Source organism: Macrotis lagotis, chromosome X (genome assembly GCF_037893015.1).
Source record: "Macrotis lagotis isolate mMagLag1 chromosome X, bilby.v1.9.chrom.fasta, whole genome shotgun sequence".
NCBI lineage: Eukaryota > Metazoa > Chordata > Mammalia > Peramelemorphia > Peramelidae > Macrotis > Macrotis lagotis.
In genome coordinates, this window is record NC_133666.1 from 689,158,607 (window position 1) to 689,177,850 (window position 19,244).

General features: G+C 44.5%; 1 protein-coding gene and 1 long non-coding RNA gene across 3 annotated transcripts in view; both read right to left on the minus strand.

Moving 5' to 3' along the window:
• The window catches only part of TTC28 (tetratricopeptide repeat domain 28), a 430,887-nt gene that overhangs the window by 253,034 nt on the left and 158,609 nt on the right, over positions 1 to 19,244 (minus strand). For both annotated transcript variants that reach the window (XM_074206223.1, XM_074206222.1), the window contains exons 3-4: positions 11,290 to 11,562; positions 10,002 to 10,132 (exon numbers count right to left, since the gene is read on the minus strand). In XM_074206223.1, coding sequence (XP_074062324.1) covers positions 10,002 to 10,132; positions 11,290 to 11,562 — 404 coding nt within the window. The remainder of the gene's footprint in view (positions 1 to 10,001; positions 10,133 to 11,289; positions 11,563 to 19,244) is intronic.
• LOC141501855 (uncharacterized) lies at positions 2,288 to 9,995 on the minus strand. Its single transcript, XR_012472319.1, has 2 exons — positions 3,348 to 9,995; positions 2,288 to 2,873 (listed from the first exon to the last, which is right to left on the minus strand). It is a non-coding gene; the product is annotated as an uncharacterized LOC141501855 (long non-coding RNA).

Sequence of the window (19,244 nt, forward strand, 5' to 3'; positions counted from 1 at the left end):
CTTCTGTTCTCTTTTTTTCTGAGATCAGGGCAACCCTAGATCCTCTCTCCCGCTCATCAAACTTCCAATGGAAAGAAATAACAAATAGGTTTACTAAAAAAGAATTCTCACATTGTCTATGTTTTAAAAAAACCCTGCTTCATTCTGAATCATGAACATAGCACGGTGACACAGTAGCTAGATGGCAGGCTTTGGGAGTCAGGAAGACGAGTTCAAATGCAACCTCAAAATCTTACTCACCATATGACTGAACTACTTTGTGACTCAATTTCCCTATCTATAAAAGAGGCATATCACACAAGGTTGTTGCAAAAATCAAATGAGTTAACATATCTGAGGCACTTAGCAAACTTTAAAGTATTGTAGTAATATTAAGTGGTGGTAATAGTAGCAGCAGTGATAGTGGTAGTGGTGGTGATGGTGGTAATAGTAGTGGTACTGACAGTGGTGGGGTAGTAGTAGTAGTAGTAGTAGTAGTAGTAGTATCAGAGGTGATGATGGTGGTGGTAGTAGTGGTAGTAGTGGTGATCATGGGTGGTAATAGTAGTAGTGGTAGTGGTACTGGCAGTGGTGGTGGTAGTAGTAGTAGTGATTGTGGTAGTATTGATGGTAATAGTAGTAGTAGTAGTAGTAGAAGTAGTAGTGGTGAGGGTGGTTGTGGCAGTGGTGGTGGTAGTAGTGTCAATAGCAGTAGTGGTCATAGCAGTAGTAACACTACCCCTTGTCCTATGCTTCTTTATCAGTCCTCTGGGGTCATTGCCACTTCATTGGTCTTATGAGCTCTTAAGTCTTTCAGAGTTGTTTTTCCTTAGCTCTCTGAGGTTCTTTTGGTTCTGATCATTTACTCTGCATTGATTCCTACAAGTCTTTCAAGTCTTTTCCATTTCTTTCTCACAGCACAGTATTCACACTATAATTTATTCAGCCCTTCACAGATGAGCACCCCTCTCACTTTCCAGTTCCCCATCACTATAAAAAGAACTGCTAGAAATACTCTGTGTAGATGAGTCATTGTTTTCTTTCTTTGATCTTTTTAGGGACCAGGCGGAATGATGTTATTCCTGGATCAAAGGGTATGGCTATTAAATAGCTCGGGGAGTGTGGCTCCAAATTGCTTTCCAGAAGAGACGACTGGATCACCAGCCTCACCAACTCTACATTCATGTGCCGGTTTTCCCAACAGCCCTTCTAACATTTGTCAATTCCCTTTTCTGTCATCCTTGGCAATTTGATGAGTGTGATGCCGCTTTCATTTGCATTTCTCTAATTATTAATGACTTGGAGCATTTTTCAGACAGTTATGGATATCTTGGGCTTCTTTCTTTGAAAACTGCCTGTGCAGATCCTTTGGCCATGTATTTACTGAGGAATAATTCTTGTTCTTATACATTTGAATCAATTCCTTACATTTCTCAGATGTGAGACTTTTATCAGAGAAACATGCTGCAGAGGTGTTTTCCCCAGTTGGCAGGCTCCTTTCTCATTTTAACGGCACCAGAGGTTTTGTGAGCAGGAAAGTTTCAATTTTATGTAGTCAAAGCTATATCTTCTACCATCTTCCCTAACACTAGTTGTGAAGATACTTTGTCCCTGCCTCTCTAATCCGTTTATGAACTGTCCTACAAATGTCTTTTCTGGCCTTGAAATGGAGCAAAACAAAGTGGAACCAGCCTCTCATGGGCCTGGGAGTGGGAGGCTGGGGTCCAGTGTTGTAGGTGCCTCAGTTCCCTCACTCCCTCTCCTCATCCAGTTCATTCTTGTGTTCTTGGGGCTTCCTTCAAGCCATCTGCAAAGAGTACCTTCCATCGTGTTTGTCTACTTGTCTCCATGCTGTCTCCCCCCATCTTCCATCTTTCTTTGTAACCCCAGAACTTGGTCCAGAGCCAGCATTCAGTAGGTGCTTAATAAATATTTACTGATTTAACCCTGCACTCTCTTCCTAACCTGGCTCCCAAATGCCTTTTCAGGTTAATGACACTACAATCCAACCAATACAGCCTCATCTTTTGTCCCTCAAATTTGGCCCCAAGTTCTCTCTATCTGTCCTCTAGGCCTGGAAAGTTGGCTGCAGAGTGTGGGATTCGGGGGTCAGGAAGAGCCGAATTCAAATTTGACCTCAGACATTTAGTAACTGTGGGATTTCAGGCAAGTCACTTCACATCGGTCAGCCTCGGTCTCCTCATCTGTAAAATGGGGATAAAAATTGCATCTACCTCACAGAAAGTTGTGTGCTTCAAATGGGATCATGTTTGAACTTTGCCCATCTTACAAGGGTTCCCTAAATCTCTCTCTCTCTCTCTCTCTCTCTCTCTCTCTCTCTCTCTCTCTCTCTCTCTCTCTCTCTCACACACACACACACACACACACACACACACGCCCCCAAAGTGTTAAATTTTTAAAGTAGTTTGAAGCCATTAGAGGGCACAGAAAACCCTGAAGTTCTCCCTCCTCAGCTCTGCCTTTTCCAGTGCCTAGGGTCCTCTAGGATGCCCCCAACCCCATCAGAAGCTGCCTTTCCTGATGAATGCACCTTGTATCTCACCTGTCATCTCCCCAAACAGAATGCAAGATTCTAGAGGACAGGAATCCATTCCTTTTCTTTCGGTGACCTCAGCATCTAATGGTGACCTTGTCCTTCATTCTTGAAGGAGACCACAACCTCGGGGAGGTGATGCCATGACGTGTGTGTGAATTGGACTTGAATGAGGGGGCCAAGTCCCCAGCCTCACTTTCTCCTCTGAAGCCCCCTGGGTCCAGGGGCCAAACATGAGCCAGAATGATTGGAGATGGTACAAGCAGGTGAAGTGACTTGTCCAAGGTCTCTGAGGGGAAGCTGAGTGGGCAGTAGATAGAGCACCAGCTCCAGACCCCAGCTTCTACCCCAGGGATGGACACAGACTAACACCTAAGTGCTTTTTAAAAGCAGAGAAGTTGGGGGACACAGCTCCCACATCAGAACACTCTGGTCAGTTGGGCTGTCTGTCTGTCTGTCTGTCACCCCACAACAGTCACCTAGTAGTCATCAAACCATCCCTGAGGGCCAGGCCAGGTGCTGAGCACTGAGAAACAAGCAGGGTTGAGAATGGAGGGCCTGGCCTGGGGGGCAGTGAGGGGGGCTCCTGCTCCAGTGAAGGAGACAACTTTTCCAGAACCCTCTGGAGGTCCCAGGCCTGGACCCAATCAGAGGGGATTGATGAGCTCCCCAAGACTGTAGAGATCAACCCAGGGCGAGGGACTCACAGAGCAGCCCTAAGCGTTTGCCCTTTGGTCCCTGCATCCAGTTCCCTTGGATATTATTAGTTAAACTGTGTCATTATTCTCTTCAGTTAATTAATAGGACCTAAAGCTTTCAGCATCAAGGGCAGTGTGGCCTAGTGGACAGAGGACTGACTTTAACCCTGGCAGTCACTAATTAGTTGAATAACCTTGGGTGAAAACTTTATCTCTCTGGACCTCAGTTTCCTTATGGGTTAAAATGAGAAACCTGGATGATGTTCAGTCTTTTTTAGTCCTAAGAATTCAAAAATTCTTGTTTACTTTTCCATAAAATTAGGATGATGAGAATTCCTACAGAATGGACCATGCTATGAGGCAGCTGTGTGGCACAGTGGATAGAGCACCAGCCCTGGAGGACCTGAGTTCAAATCCAGGCTCAGACATTTAATAATTACCTAGTTGTGTGACCTTGGGCATGTCACTTAACCCCAATGCCTTGGAAAAACAAGAATGGACCTTAGAACACCCAGTGAGATAATGGACACCGGCTATTCATTGACCATGATGCTTCATAGCAGGCAGCCTAGCGCAGGACCTTAACATCGGGACAGTGTCTTTTTGTGACATACCCTACATGTTTACCTTAATTAGATTTCTCTCAATAGGAAAGCTTCTGTGTGGGGTTCTGAGGAAGAGGGGCAGCAGGGGCAGGTTGTCCACCTCTTGAGCTGGCCCTGGGCATCAGAATGAATGTGATGTGAATCTAATCCTTTCCTGACCCCCTCCAACAGTCCCCCCAGGCAGCTCCTTGCTAAGGGACAGAGTCACCAGAGGCAGTGGAGCCTCCCCATCTCCTTCTGTGGGAGACTGTGTCTCCTTGCTTATAGATCTCACAGACAGCATCATTCATTCTCAAGTAGCCACCATCTCATAAGCAGCAAGGGAAGGCTTTTTTTTTCATCTCCAACAACCCCCAAAGGGTCCAGACACCTGATTTATGATACTAAGGAGCTGGAGGAAAATAAAGAAGGTCCCACCAGCCTTCTTGACCAGTCCCTCTTGTCGAGGCCTGCCTGGGCTGCAGGAGTGGCCGGCTTGATGATCCAATGGGTTTCACTGAAGCCTGTGACACACACACGGTGTTGGAAAGGTTGCCAAGTCATCAGCTCCTGAACCCAATACTCCCCCAGAAGACCCACGTCTCTAGTACAAAGGCACATTTTTACCTTTTCCCCCAACCTCCTGAACTAGTGGAAGTCAAACAGTGACCTCATCACGGTCACACACACACACACACACACACACACACACACACACGCAAACCTTGGGGTGGAATTCACATCAGTATGCTTGCAAACTTTATAATAATATACAGATTATGAACACGTCTGCAGAGCAGGCCAAGAAAAACAGCATTGTGTTGGGAGGAAGCGCTGTGGTCAAGATGATGTCATCAGAAAGCGTCAAACTCATTTCCTGCGGTTCCATCCTGCAGGAAATCCAGGAGCTAGGCTTACTCCACACCCCAAGAGCCAGTTTTTGTCTATAACGCTAATTAAGAAGCCAGATGGTGATCAATTTGGGCCTGGGGTGACTGAGCCCCTCTCTTGATTAGGCCTCGAGATAAAATGTCATTATTAAAGATTTAAGGCATTAATGGGATCAAAAGGAGGCACCTCCTACATAATGCTGTTTCCCCATTGGCAGTTAGGCAAGTAACAAAGCTCAACAGAAGACTGGGGGATCAGTTGATTCCTCAGTGAGGAACCCAAGGACCCAGGCCCAGCGTTCAGGACAGAGAGCCGACTCTTCTCCTCATTAACTGGCTTGACCACAGGTCAGTCATCTCACCTTTGACCCCTGACCTGCTCATCTATAAAATGGATGAAGAAGCCTCAAACTCCCCTCCCTTATAGAGTTGTGGTGAGGGCTCCCTTAAAGGGAGAATACAGAGCACTTTGGGCCCACAAAGTACCATACACCATGAGCCAGTAAGTATTCCTTCACTGATTTGTCCAAGGAACTGTAAGCATGGCATCAATTTGGCTTTGTCTTTATCATCATTGTTGTCATCACAATAACCTCAGTTTCCTCATCTATAAAATGGGGAAAAATAACATTCCCTTCCTCAGAGCGTTATTGTGAGGATCAAAAAGATAGCAAGTAGGAGGAAAACACAGCAAACCCTGGTCTACTCTTCTGATTAAGGAAGCAACCCCGTTACCCCACTAATGAAATTACAAATCAGCCCTTCAAGTATTCATATGATTGTTATCCCCAAGTAACCCACCCTCCAAAGCCAGGGGCAGAAAGACTATGACCACTCCATATGAGGTTCACATGATAATAGTTTTAAAACCAAAAAGAAACCAATGGAAAGCAGGCCAGGAACAAAAAGATTTGGAGAGAAGGGATCGTCTTCTATCTTAAAGCGTTCAGGAAAAAGTTCTGGAGCAAAAACCACAGATGCTTAAAGGTCAGGCTGATAAAGAGGTTGGATGCAAGGAGGGATCCCTCACTTGGACTAAGGAGGCTCCTCTTGAGGGGTCCTCCAGACCAATTCCTACATTGGGTGCACTTCAGGGAACTCTCTGCTCTTTCTCTCTGCCCTTCTTTCCCTTCTCTCCTCTCCCATTCATTTCCTTCTCCCTTCTCTTGTCTGCCTTTTCTCTTCCCTTCTTTTTCCTCTTTCCTTCCCTCTCTTTCCCTTCTCTCCTCTCCCATTCCTTCTCTTCTTCCTTCCCCTCTCTATTCTGCTCTATCTCTTCCTCCCCTCCTTTTCCCTCCTCTCTTCTTCTCTCCTCTCCTCTCTTCTCTTCTTTCACCTTGCTGTCACCTTCCAATATTGTTATCCTGGACTCCCTTGGGACACCTCAGGAAAGTCAACTAACACAGATGAGATCAGGGGCCCTGAGTGAGAAGGCAGGCCTCAATCTGCTCCTTGGCCCCTTGGATCTCTGGGGAGAGATAGAAGGTGGGCTTCCCCAGCAGGGTCTGGAACATCTGCCCGAGCTCCCACCTTGCTCTGGGGCTTCCTGGCATATTGGGGCTCTGAGAACCAACCTGGTTCTCCTTCTATCATGTTGCATCATCTCCTACAAAGCTTCCTAAGTCTTTCTGAATGCTTCAGATTCATCACTCACCACATTCAAGGACCAAAATGTGTTGCTTCCTAATGATAGGTCCCTACTTTCCTCCTACCTTCTTTCTCCTTCTCTGGACTTGCTTTTCTAAATATTTTTGTTTGTTAGGTGACCTTGGCATCTGTCTTGGACCTCCTTGGGAGTTCTGCCTAGTTCTTCCATTGCTGAAGCAAAGGCTACGGACAGTTTAATGTCTTTTTTAAAGTATAATTTCAAATTTTCCAAAACAGATGGACCAATTCACAGTTTTATCAAAAGTACACTTGCATGCTTGGCTGCCTACAGCCTAACATTTATGATTTATGTATTTTGATGTTTTTGCCCATCTGATCCATCCTCGTTTTACCAGTGAGGAAACTGTAAGGAAACAATCTGCCCAAGATCACAGAAGAAGTAAATGGCAGAGTCATGATTCAAATGTGGTCATTGGAGTTCAGGGTAGCAAGGTGGGGCAGTGGATAGTGTCGACCTAGAATCAGGAGGACCTGAGTTCAAATCCAATCTCAGATCCTTACTAGCTATGTGACCCTGCGCAAGTCACTTTATGCTATTTCCCTCAGTTTCCTCATCTGTGAAATGGGCTGGAGAAGGAAATGACAAATCACACCAGTATCTTTGCCATGAAAACCCCAAATGGGACCATGAAATGTCAGAGATGACTGGAGACAAAAATAAAATAAAATAAAATAAAAGATGCATTGGCCTCCAGATTCTGAATTGTCTTCCCTGTATCATGTTACTAAATCCCAAGAGCCTGAGAGAAGGAATAAAGAAGGCCCAGCATGCCATGAAGAGCAATTTAAAGAGGAAGAAAAGCTTAGCCTTGGGCGATCTGTTCTCTATTCCCTTGCTGTGTGATCACGAATACATTCCTTCCTTTCTCTGGGAGGGCAGTTCCCTTATCTGGGCCTCTGATCCTAACAGCCTGTGATTTTCTGCTTCTGTGCATTGGTTCTAACATGGATGCACATTTCATATATGTGTGTATGAATACATGTATAAAACACATGTAGCATCTTCATACATGGTTTGTGGTTGCCCCTAACACTGTTCTTTTCCTTTTCTTTTTCTTCTTTTTTATTGCAAGGCAATGGGGTTAAGTGACTTGCCCAAGGTCACACTGCTAGGTAATTAGTAAGTGTCTGAGGTCACATTTGAACTCAGGTCCTCCTGACTCCAGGGCCGGTGCTCTATCCACTGCACCACCTACCTGCCCCTCATTAACACAGGTCTAAGGGAGAACAGGACCTCAGGGCAGGCTGGGTCCCTCTGGTCTGTTCTATCAAACACAGAACTGCGGAGTGCCCAGCCTGGTGGGCAGCAACAGAGCCCGAAGAGCATGGCCTCCTTGGGTAGCCACAGAGCCAGGGAGCACTTGGGTGTTTTCCTCTGTTCTAACTCTGGATGCTGCTTCCTCCCACTGTCCATGGGGGCTATTCCTAGATGGCCCATCTCAGTGCAGCTATTTGGGTAAACCGAGGTACCAGAAAGGCAGACAAGGCTGTTGATAAGACTCTGGGAGAGCTAGAGCTCTGGGAAGAGAGCTCAACACTCCAAGGCCACTTTGAAGTGTACAGAGTAATACACTGCATAGGGAAACCAGGGAGGTAGAACAGCAATAATGGCACCCCAGGAAGCAAAGCACCTAAGGAAGGTGCAGTATGAGCAGTGTTACCCCATGGTATGGATATGGAAACCGAGATTTGTAGGGGTGAGGCAATAGGCTTGTGGTTCCATGTTTAAGAAGTGTCATCACTGAGACTGGAACCCAGGACTTCTGCCATCAGTCCTACCCTGGCTTCCAGAGGAAGCAGTGAAGCAAGGCTAGACCATCATGTTCAGACCATTTCTTAAGTCTCATGTACATCAAGGCTTTCCAACTTCAAAGGACCCTGGAGAAAGTGAAAAAAGTCCAGGGGAGGGGGTCAGGATGATTCAAGTTTCAATAAATGAAACCTCTTAGCAAAGATGGATGGGTATTTTTCCAGATAGGAGAGAGAAAGGCCCAAGACCTTGGATAATGGCAGTCAGCTGTGCTCTAACTCCCCACAGAACAGAGAAATAGCCCTTGAACACCCCACATCTAGAGGTGAAAAGCTTCCTGGATGGGGGGTGCTGTTGAATTTCCTTCCACTATGTCTTTAAAAGCTGAATTAGCAATGCATTAGTTCAGACTGAGCCTGGGGGGGAGGGGAGGCAACTGGTCCAGATGACCTCCCAGTGTCCCTCTGGTCTTTAGAATTCACTGATTTGATGAAAATATACAAAGGTAGAGATTTACAGAGCTTAGAGAACACTGACCATTATGAAATGCCCTACTGTGAAAACAAAAGAAAATCAATAATATTTGCTTTCTTTTTCTTGCTTTTTAAAAAATACCAGTTGTTAAATTGATATTTCTTTGCCATTAATCAGGGCATCACTCTTTCTACTTAACCCAGTGAAAATCTATGGTTTGAAGTTTTAATATTAGAACATATCATTTATTTGCTATTTTCACAGAATCAGCTGCATGTGAAGAAAGATGGTAGTTAGCCTTTGAGGTTGACACTAAAATCACTATGACTTTTTATTTTATTTTAACCATTTGTGATGGAAATCTCTTTTATACATGCACACACACATACACACACACACACACACACACCTGCTGCCTTCTGAAATGCTTTGCACTGAGCATCACTGAACCTCCTCTTGGAGGTTCTAGATCACTTGCTGTCACCAACAACCCACATTGCCCAGTGTTATGAGTGGCCAACAGTTTTCATGCCTATTGAGGGGGCAGATCTCGCTGTGGCCAGACCCCATGCCCACCACCTGGTATACTTTGAATAATAATTGTATTGGCTTTTCCCAGTTTTTCTCTCTCCTCTCACCCAGCCAACAGCTCCCTGTTAATGCTCCTCATGGGCTTCTCTCCTTCCTGTCTCCTTTCTAATTGGCTATTTCTAATAGACTGTGATCTACCAAAAATCAGAAGAGTTTAAACAAACAGGCTCTGAGTGAGGCTTCAACCTAAAGCTTCGTGCAGAGGCTTCATGACTGATAGCTCTTCTGGGTTCAGAAGAGCTGGGATTAACAGATTACTAAAGCATGACCATAAATCGTGTTCCTAATATAATACCCCTTAATGAGGTCTGATAGCAAACCTGTGAAGTGCAAGCATGTTTACAAACGGTTTCTCCTGACGCCCATCCCTTGAGTCCTGGGCGCCTTCCTAGGCTGGCCCAGCTTCTCTCCCCATTACGAGAATTAATCCTCTCTGGGTTCACAATAACTGAGCATGAGCTGTTACTCCAGTCCTCACGCCCCTGCCATAATTCAGATGAAAACCGCATTCTGTCTGTCTCTCATGACTCCCACAGTTCCCAGATGATACCGGCCTCACACACCTGCGACCAGACAAAGCGCCCAAAGAAAGAACCCACAGCCCTGATGGCAAAAAGAAAGGCTATCAGCCAGAGGGAACCTTTCAGACAGCCTTGGTACTAAAGGACAATTAGGTTAGACTTGAAGAGAAGAGTGTATACATTTCAGAGATGGCCCTGTACATCCTGGACAGAAGAACAATTCCAGGGCTCAGGGGAGGGGGTCGGTACAGCCATGTCTCCCCCGCCAACTTCTCGGTAAACAGACTCCTACCTCTCGGTCCTTGAGCTTCATGGCCAGCACCAGCTGATGTCTGTGATTTGTGAGAGCCTCCCGATAATTTCCTTTGGAGAAGAATGCGGAGCCCAGATTCCCATGAGCTCGGCATTCACCCGTCTGGTCACCTGGATGGCAGATAAGCAAATGGAAAGCTTTGTGAGGACCAAAATGAAGTGTTATCTCTTAAGGACATCTCCATTAGAGGACTACCGATGTTCTCCATGAAATCTAAGCCTTAACTGGCTCTCTCTTGGAAGAATGACCCTGGCCAGAAAGGGCACCCTGGACAAGGAACTGTTCAGCCACTAAGATCACAAGCCACAAGTGAAGTGAGGGATTTTGGCATTCAGGAAATGAGAGGTTAAATACCTTGACATGAGCCAGATGCTCTGAGAGCCTCCTCACTGCTCTGCCAATGACCCTTCCCTCTGAGCAGCTAAGGAGCAGGCCTGTTCCATTATCACACATTCCTTTGGTTCTCAGTCCTGATTTGAGCCTGATGTTCAACAAAATTCAGCAGAGCCAGTTGTCAGGGAGGCTTCTCAGTCAAAGCTTTGCATGCAGTAAGTACTTAATGCTTGCTGATTGGAAGGTCTTAGGTGGCGGCCCACGGCAGCCTTGCTGTCACTGTTTGCTCTGAGATGTTTCTAAGGGTGGGGGTAAACCTTGACAGTCACAGCCCCATCCAAACAGGACCAACAAGGGCACAAATCCCACAGATCCACCCTTGGAACAAGCAGTTCTTTGGGTGGGGTGGGGGGGGCAGGATTTCCTTATCAAGATGATAAGCACCCCTTCTATAACTCTAAATAGAGATAAGACAGAAGAGCCTAGGACAGAAGCCGACCCCTTGTAAACCGGCTCTGCACTGGAAGGTTGACTGAGATTCGAGGTGCCCATGGCCAGGACTGTAAGTCCACCCCCCCCAAATCCCAATGGCCATTGGATCTGATTATCTGGTGGTGGTTTATTCTGAGCAGGGGGAGGGCACTAGAGGGCAAAAGACCCATCTCATCTAAATGTGAACCTTTTCCCTGATGATTTTAAATTCCTGAGCTCAAGTCTCCAAGGAGAATATAAAACCTCATCTTTTTAGAATCTCAGCACAGGTTACATGAAAAACCCAGCTAGCCCTGAACTCTTCCAGCAAGCCCAGAGGACAGCTAGGATTCTCAGGCTTTTCCAGCAGGCCCCCCACTAGGCACCCAATCAATGTCTTTGGATGAATCTCCCATCAGTTCTACAAGAACCCCCTAAGATGGAAAGGCCCTCAGACCCCTACCTAAGGTCTTGGCTACATCCAGATCCTGTTGCATATAGCCGGTGCTTTTCTCTGTGTTGCCCAGGGACCAGTAGGCACTGCTCAGAGCAGAGAAAACAGAGCCCCTGAGCTTCAGGCTGCAGGTGCCAATCTTCAGCGCGGCCTCCAAGACCACCACAGAGGCACCGTGATGGCCAGCCGTCAACAACTCCTGGCCAACCACAGACACCACCACAAAGGGGCTCTTGTCCAGTTTCATCTTCTGAAGCTGCTGATACGTGGGCTCGAGGGACTCTGAAAAATACGAGAATGGAGGAGGATCAGACACAAAACAACCCTCCCCCCCCCAGACCTTGCTTGAAAGATGCTCCTAACCCACATTGACAAAGCACATCATAGAGCCCCTATGCACCAGGCCCTGTGACAAACACTAGGAGATCACAGCCTTTCAGGGACTCCCATCATCTAAGGAGAGATAATGGGTCCTACGATAAGCAAACCCATGTAGCTAAGACAGGGACAACACAATGGAAAGGTCCAGAAAGGGCTCCCCTAAGACGAGACACTTGAAATGAAGGGAAGAGAGTTGGAGAGTCTGGGAGGTGGAGGTGGGAAGTGGGAAGTGGGGAGAGCCTAGACAGAGGCACAGGTAAAGGAAAGACTGAGTCTGGCTATACCACAAAAGGATGTAAACAAGACTGGAAAGGCAGGTGGGAACCACCTGGAGAAGGAGGCGGAATGAGCAGCTTACCCAGCAGGCACCTGGGGAACAACATGTTCCTACCTGGGGGGCTCCCAGACTTAACTATCCACAAAAGTTCTCTAATAGCCAGCCACCTCCTCCTGGCTATCAATGCCCTCCTTAAGCTAGAATCATGCCCAGTGGAGCCTTATTTCCCACCACCACCTAATCTAAAAGCTCTTCAATGAGCCATGTTTATTCTCCCTCAGGGTCTCTGCACAAGAAATACACAGAACTTTACATATGTTTACATGTACATTTTTATGTATGTCTATAGCAATAAATACTCCAGAGACTACACAGAAAGACAATTTCAAGTGAGACCATGCATGCAAACATGCTATGAAAACTCTAAAATTGTCAGGCAAATGTTAGTTATTATTTTATAGCATTTCAATGGTTAGAGAGGATATGAGATAAGGAATAAAAATATTATTTGCATTTCACAGATAAGCAGACTGAGGCTCAGACACATAAGCAACCTTATCTTTCAGTTTCACACTTGGTAACCATTGGCACCGAGATTTGAATGGAAAAAACAAGACAGACAAGAGAAGGAGAAAATGAATGTGGGAAAAAGACTGAGATAAAGAAAAAGAATACGAAGCAGATAATGTGTAAACAGAAAAATATATGGATATAGATCTGTGCCTATCTGTATTTTGAGCAAATGAAGAGCAGCAATTACAGAAGAAGCCTCAAATTCTTTCCCAATGAAAAAGATCAAATAGCTCCTGAATTCTGACTGGCACAAGTGAACAACATGAATCAATTAGCAGAAGCCAAGAGAAATATGAGAAACATTTAAGAATTGTCCTCAGAAAACATTTGCAAAGGTCTGTAGTAGACACTGAAGAAGAGAGAGTGTGGTTAAGGTTAAATAGCTGGCCTCAAGGAACTTACAGTTCAGTAAGGAGACGAGACCCAAGCCGGATCACATGAGAAGTAAATTTCTGAGTTACAAAACAAAGTCCTACATGAGATTAACAGTAACGCTGTGAGATGATCATCTATGATGGACATAGCTTCCCTCAAGAGTTCAGTAATCAAGGTCAAAACTAAAAGACTTATGGTGGAAAATGCCAACACGTTCAGAGAAAGAACTGTAGAATCTGAATGCAGATCAGAGTAGACTATTTTCAATTTTTAAAACTTGTTTTATGGTTTTTTTCTTTCTCGTGTTTTTTTTTCCTTTTGTTCTTTTTGTTTTTTAGGTTTTTGCAAGGCAAATGGGGTTAAGTGGCTTGCCCAATGCCACACAGCTAAGTAATTATTGGTGTCTGGGGCCGGATTTGAACTCAGGTCCTCCTGACTCCAGGGCTGGTGCTCTACCCCACTGTGCCCCCTAGTCACCCCTTTCCTTCTGTTCTGGTTCTTCTTTCACAACATGACTAATATGGAAAGATGTTAAACATGAATGTGTGTATATATATAGCCTATATAAGATTACTCATTCATGGGGAGGGGGAGGGAAGGAAAAGAGGGAGAAAAGTGTGGAACTCCAAAGCTTGCAAAAGGATGAATGTAGAAAACTTACTTTCACGAAGTTGGAAAAAAATGAAATAAAATAACTTTAAAAAAATAAAATTCTGTGTGAAGCCAGAGTGGATAAGAAAACTTAGCAACAAGGATTCTGGGAAATAAGTGTCTCACACAAATGATACAATTGTGGACGTCAGAAGAATGAAGCTAGCATATAAAAAAATAAGATGAAGAACCTGGATGAATTTTAATAAAAGTAATCATCTGAGCATTGAGTCTGAACTTCAGGCAGCCACAGCTCATGCTAAGAGTCAAAATGGAAAGAACATAGGAAGGAAGGAAGCATTCTAACACTAGAAATTGTGCTGCTCTACAAGAAGCCTGTGGGTAGCCTCAGGAGTTAATAGGTTTTCTCCTCATTGAAGGTTTTTAATGAAAGGAGGAATGATCAGGCCTTGAATTTATAGAGGACTGTTTGTTTTCCTCCCTCAGTGGACACTGAGGTCTCTTCCAACTACACATTCTAACCAAGGTCTAGCTGAGTAATCCTGGGACAATCTCATGCCCTTTGTGAGCTTCAGTTTCCATATCTACAAAACGTGGGAGAGTGTTGGGCCATGAGACCATGAAGATGGAAGACCAGACATTCTTTCTGGTCCTTACAACCTCTCAAAATCTCTCCAACATCAGAATTATGCATGAGATGCCCCCTAAGACAGCAGGAACCCTAATGAAGCAGGACTTTGCTGAAGTAAGGGCAGATAAACCCCTAACCACAGAGCCTTCCCTCCCAAGTGCCCACCATGATCCTGCTGCTTGACTGTGCAAGCTGTCCCATCTCTTCTCTCCTGTCCTCCTGCTGTCAGAAAACCAAAAGACAGAAGCTTGCTTGAACTGACAGCAGCACAGCAGGACCCTTGGCTATAACAAAATTCAATAAAACAAGTGGAGAACAGAGAGTAAGAAGGGGAAGCGTGGGGGCTGGAGGGAGGAGCCTAGGATTCAGGTAGGGGTCACTTCTGCCCCCCCCCAGAAATCATCTGGGGCAGGGACTGAGACCTGAGAATAGGAACCCCCACTGTGAGAGGAAACTGAGAGGGCTTTGAGGTCCAGTCTCCAGGGAAGCCTCCATCAAAGAGGAAGCAGTCAGAAAATGAATGACAGGGGGGGAATATAAGGCGGTGGGGGGGGGGGAAGTCCAATTACTGACAATCTCATGAGAATGAAAATTCAAAGACTTTGAACATATGCAGATAAACCAATAGGGACATTTAATAACAAAAGGTAATATGGCCTCCAGATCAACTAAAAGAGTCCAGATATCTATGAATAAATAGTTCAAGAAAAAGGAAAATGAAATAACACTTGATAAAGCAGAGGATGCTATGGATCCCCAAGAGAGCTTGGGACCACAGCATCATGTTCCCAAATGGTTTAAAAGAGAAATAAACATTGTGAGAATAAAATTTACAGCCTGCACAGCAGAAATAATTGGCAGACTAGAAAAACTTGAATCCAAGATGGATAAGAAACAAAAGAGAAGATTACTAAGTAGAAAGGCAGATATCTAGAAGTACAACTGGAAAAAGAGAAACTAAAACCAATAATGTTAAAAGAAAATAAGATCTCCTTACAAGCAAAATACATTCTCAAAGATGGCATGCAAAGAACTGACTTGCTCTCAGAAGAATACAAGTTGGAAAAAAAAAACTTCTTGTGATGTGTGAAATATTTTAATAAAACTGCCCAGAATTTCAGAACTCAGAAAACAAAATGACAATAGGAAGAATCCACAGATTGCCTCCAGAAGAAAAAAAAAGCCCTATGCTGCAAACTTCAAGACACCCAGTGGTTAAATTTAACAATTCCAATGACAAATACCACATTTTGCAAGCAAACAGGAGAAAGACCTTCAAATAGAGGGGGAAAGAAATTTGAATAAAATGAGAAAAGAGTCACTAGATTTTCTTAGTGTTATATCTAGCTCTGATTTCAAATATTCTGTTTCTTAACAGCTCTACCATTCTATGCTAAAGATTGGGGGATGTAGGGTAGAAGGCCAGGTTCTTGGTCTAAAATAGCTGCCTTCCTCACTAATAATTATGCCAACACGTTGTCACAGGCGCGACTTCTCTGTGCTAGACACAGATATAAAAAAAAGCCAAATATTTGCAAATCCCTTATTACAAGCATGTCTCGTTTTATGATAAGATGATATGTCCTCCATATATACCTATTCTCTTTCACAATTCAATTTTAAAGCATCACTTGGAAAGGATATGAGCTAGAAATTAGAAGGGTATCAAATGGAGAAAAAGAAGCTATTTCTCCTTGGGCATCAACAAGAACAATTGAGTAAAGATCAGAACACCCAGGTCCACATTAACTGGCTGTCAGGGCCTCAGCTCATGGTTACCACCTTTTACCTCAGGCTTTCAGCTTTCAGAGCTATAAAAAGGAGGAGGTTAGACCAGGAAGAATGATACAGTGGAAAGAGTCAAAGAACTTAGTTCAAATTCTGGTTCTGCTGCTATGTGACTTGGGCCAAGTCCCATGAACTCTGAGGCTCTGTTTCCTGGGATCGCAGTGAACAGATGCTGGGCTGAAGGTCTCTTCTCTAACAAGGACAAACGGCAGCACAGGATGTCTCTGGTCTTTCCCTTCCTTTCTCTTTTTCTAGGTCCTTTTGCTGAATCCTGACCATTACAAGGTGGCATTTCAACAGCAGTTGTTCCTTTTCTTAGAAAACAGCTTCAGGCTGGCAGCTTGACCTAGAAGGGTTGCTGGCCAACCAAACTGGGGTAAAATGCAATTTTTACAATTTAAGACCTCAAGTCTCATTTCTCAACTGAGCAGCTCTCACCAAACTGACTGAGGCCTGGAGTGGTTTTTCCTTCAATCCTATTACTACAGAGTGAACAAAGAACATGTTGACATTGCAAGGATGCCAATGAACCCCTGAAGAGCAGCACAGAGGTGGAGATGATCTCATGAAGAGGACCAAAAGGACCTTCCAGAATAGAACATCCTACTCTTAAGATTATACACAGAAGCTCAACGGAACCCTTTAGTTGCTCCACCTACAGTAAGGAGAATGGGACCGTTTTAATGGACATGTAGAAGAGAATCAGAGTCTAGAATCTCAAAATCAGAGAGGCCTCCCAGACCAAAGGAATACAGAATGGGAGGAAGATGGGACCTTCGAAGTCACCGAGTCCCAGAAAAGCAGTGCCATACCCCACATCATCTTATCAGGAAGTAGAAGAGTCAGGGTTCATCCAGGATTACCACCTGTGCTGTCTCTCTGGGAAAGAACAATCTTATGACATCCCTCATTCAGTCTTTGGCTGACCCCTACTTCCTCCTGAGGTTGGACTCATTCGGGGCTACCCTCCCTGTTCAGTTGAACTTGCTCCTTAGGTCACCTGTCCCCATTGCTCCTTTTTCTATCCCTCTTCCTGACCTTCAAATGCTTGAGCAAAGCTCTCATGTTTCTCAGTGTCTTCTTGTCTCCAAGCTAAATATGCCCAGTTCCTTCCATTGACCCATTTGTGGCCTAGACTCTATTTCCTTCCCCAGCCTGGATGCTCCGAGCACCACCAGTTTACTAATGTCCTTCCTATAACACATCACCCAGAATTGACCAGGGTAAAATCAATGAGACTCTCACTCTATTGACACTGGGATCTATTCCCTTCCCAGGGCAGACCAAGAACTCCTTAGCATTGAGGGCTCCCATCCACTAAAAACACCAACTCTTTGTAAGACACATTTCTCTCTAGTCAGTTTATCCAAATATCTCATTGTTGGAGAAGGAAACTGAGGAAGGACAGAGATTTTTCCAAGGTCACAAGGCCAGTCATTGGCAGAACAGAAAGTAGAATCCCTGGTCTCTGGTCCTTCAATTAAATTTCACTATTATCAATTTTTTTCCCTTGGGGAAGCCAAGATCTGAATGTCTTCAACATATTTAATTATAAGGATCAAATCACTGGCTATAAAGGCCTTGAGTGAACTGTTGAGTATCTAAAAATAGATATAAAATGGTCAGAACAAGGCACAGCTCCAAATTTCCCAACACTACCTGGAAGAAAGTGTGGCTATCTGTAATAAGAGAAAATAGGCACCAGGGTCAGAAAGGAATTCCTGGCTCAGACACTTAGAAGCTTTGTGGACCTAAATAAAACATTTAACTTCTTAAATCTTAAGTTTCCTCATTTGTAAATAACACAGACAACCCACCCAGTAAGGTTATAATGAAGAAAGAACTTTTAAAGCCATAAGCACTAATGTAAATGCAAGCTATTATTGTAATTATTACAATAAAAAATTCTGACAATTAGTTGGCGTCTACAAAAAAATTGCCTCAAGGTAAAAGTTGGACTCCTAACAAGGTAACTCAGTCTTCAAGGGCTTAGGAGCTGGTGGCACAAGCTCACTGTGGGCATTTTTGTGGTTTTCTTCCTTGAGTCTGTATAAGCTGGGCAATGCCAGACTGAACTCAGGGGACACAGAAATCATCGCAAATGCCTCCTGGTCCCCTGGGACCTCAACATTGATGGTCTCTCCCCTTTCTTTTAGCTCCCATCACTGCCTTCACTGTTCCCTTCCCTCAGGGGCTTCAGCATTGCCTCCTAATGCTCCCACACTCCTCTCTAGCATGCTTATTGACTGATGGTGAAGGATGGTGGATCAAGGTTTTGTGGGGCACTAACTGGTCATAGGACCAAATCCCAGATTCAGATATTACCTTATACTAGCTGTGTTCTAGAAAGAATGAATGAACAAATAAAAAGTAATTTGTTAAGTATAATAATGTTGTTTTTTAAAATGACAGAATATTCACTCAAAAAGCTGACAGTTTAAAAGGAAAAAAGTCATACAAAGGAGAGGTGATCAGGGAAGGGAATTTTGTTCTGAGGAAATGGAGGAATATGTAGCAGTGACAGACAGAAAATGAGATGGCCTGGAGGCATGGTTGAAGGAGGCATGAAAATGAAGCATGGGTCATGGGGCAGCTAGGTGACATAGTGGATAAAGCACTGGCCTTGGAGTCAGGAGTACCTGGGTTCAAATCCGGTCTCAGACACTTAATAATTACCTAGCTGTGTGGCCTTGGGCAAGCCACTTAACCCCATTTACCTTGCAAAAACCTAAAAGAAAAATAAAAAAAGAAGCATGGGTCAATGTTTAGGACCTCCAATTGAGAGGTAGCCAAGATAGGCTCCTTTGCACACACTCAGGCAACAATACAAAGATGAGTGGTTCAACTGTGCCAGGGACTGGGGCCTGGATTCAGGAGAGCCTGGGGATGGAAGTCCAGGGCTCAGAACTGGTGCCAGTTGGGAGGTGGGGAGGTGGGTGAAGCCCATCCCTGGGGGCAGGTATGTGGTGAGGCAGCCTATGGAATCAATGAGACATAAAGCTGAAGAATTGCCTGGTATCACATTACAGCAACTGGTGCTAAGGTCCTCCACTCCCCCCAGTCTAAACCAAGAGGGACCAAAGGGGAGGGAAAGTGCCTTTACTATCTTTCCTATGCCTGGAATAGGACTTTCCACATAGCAAGCACTTACTGCACATTTTTTCATTGATTTATTATAGCACTTTATAAATATAAGTTTCTGTCACAACTGATCAAGACAATGTCCCATCTAATGTTGTAAAAATATGATTAAAAGAAAAAACATATGGGGGGGCAGTTTCAGAGTTGTAAAATTTTAAATAAGTGATAAGACAGTAAAATGATGTT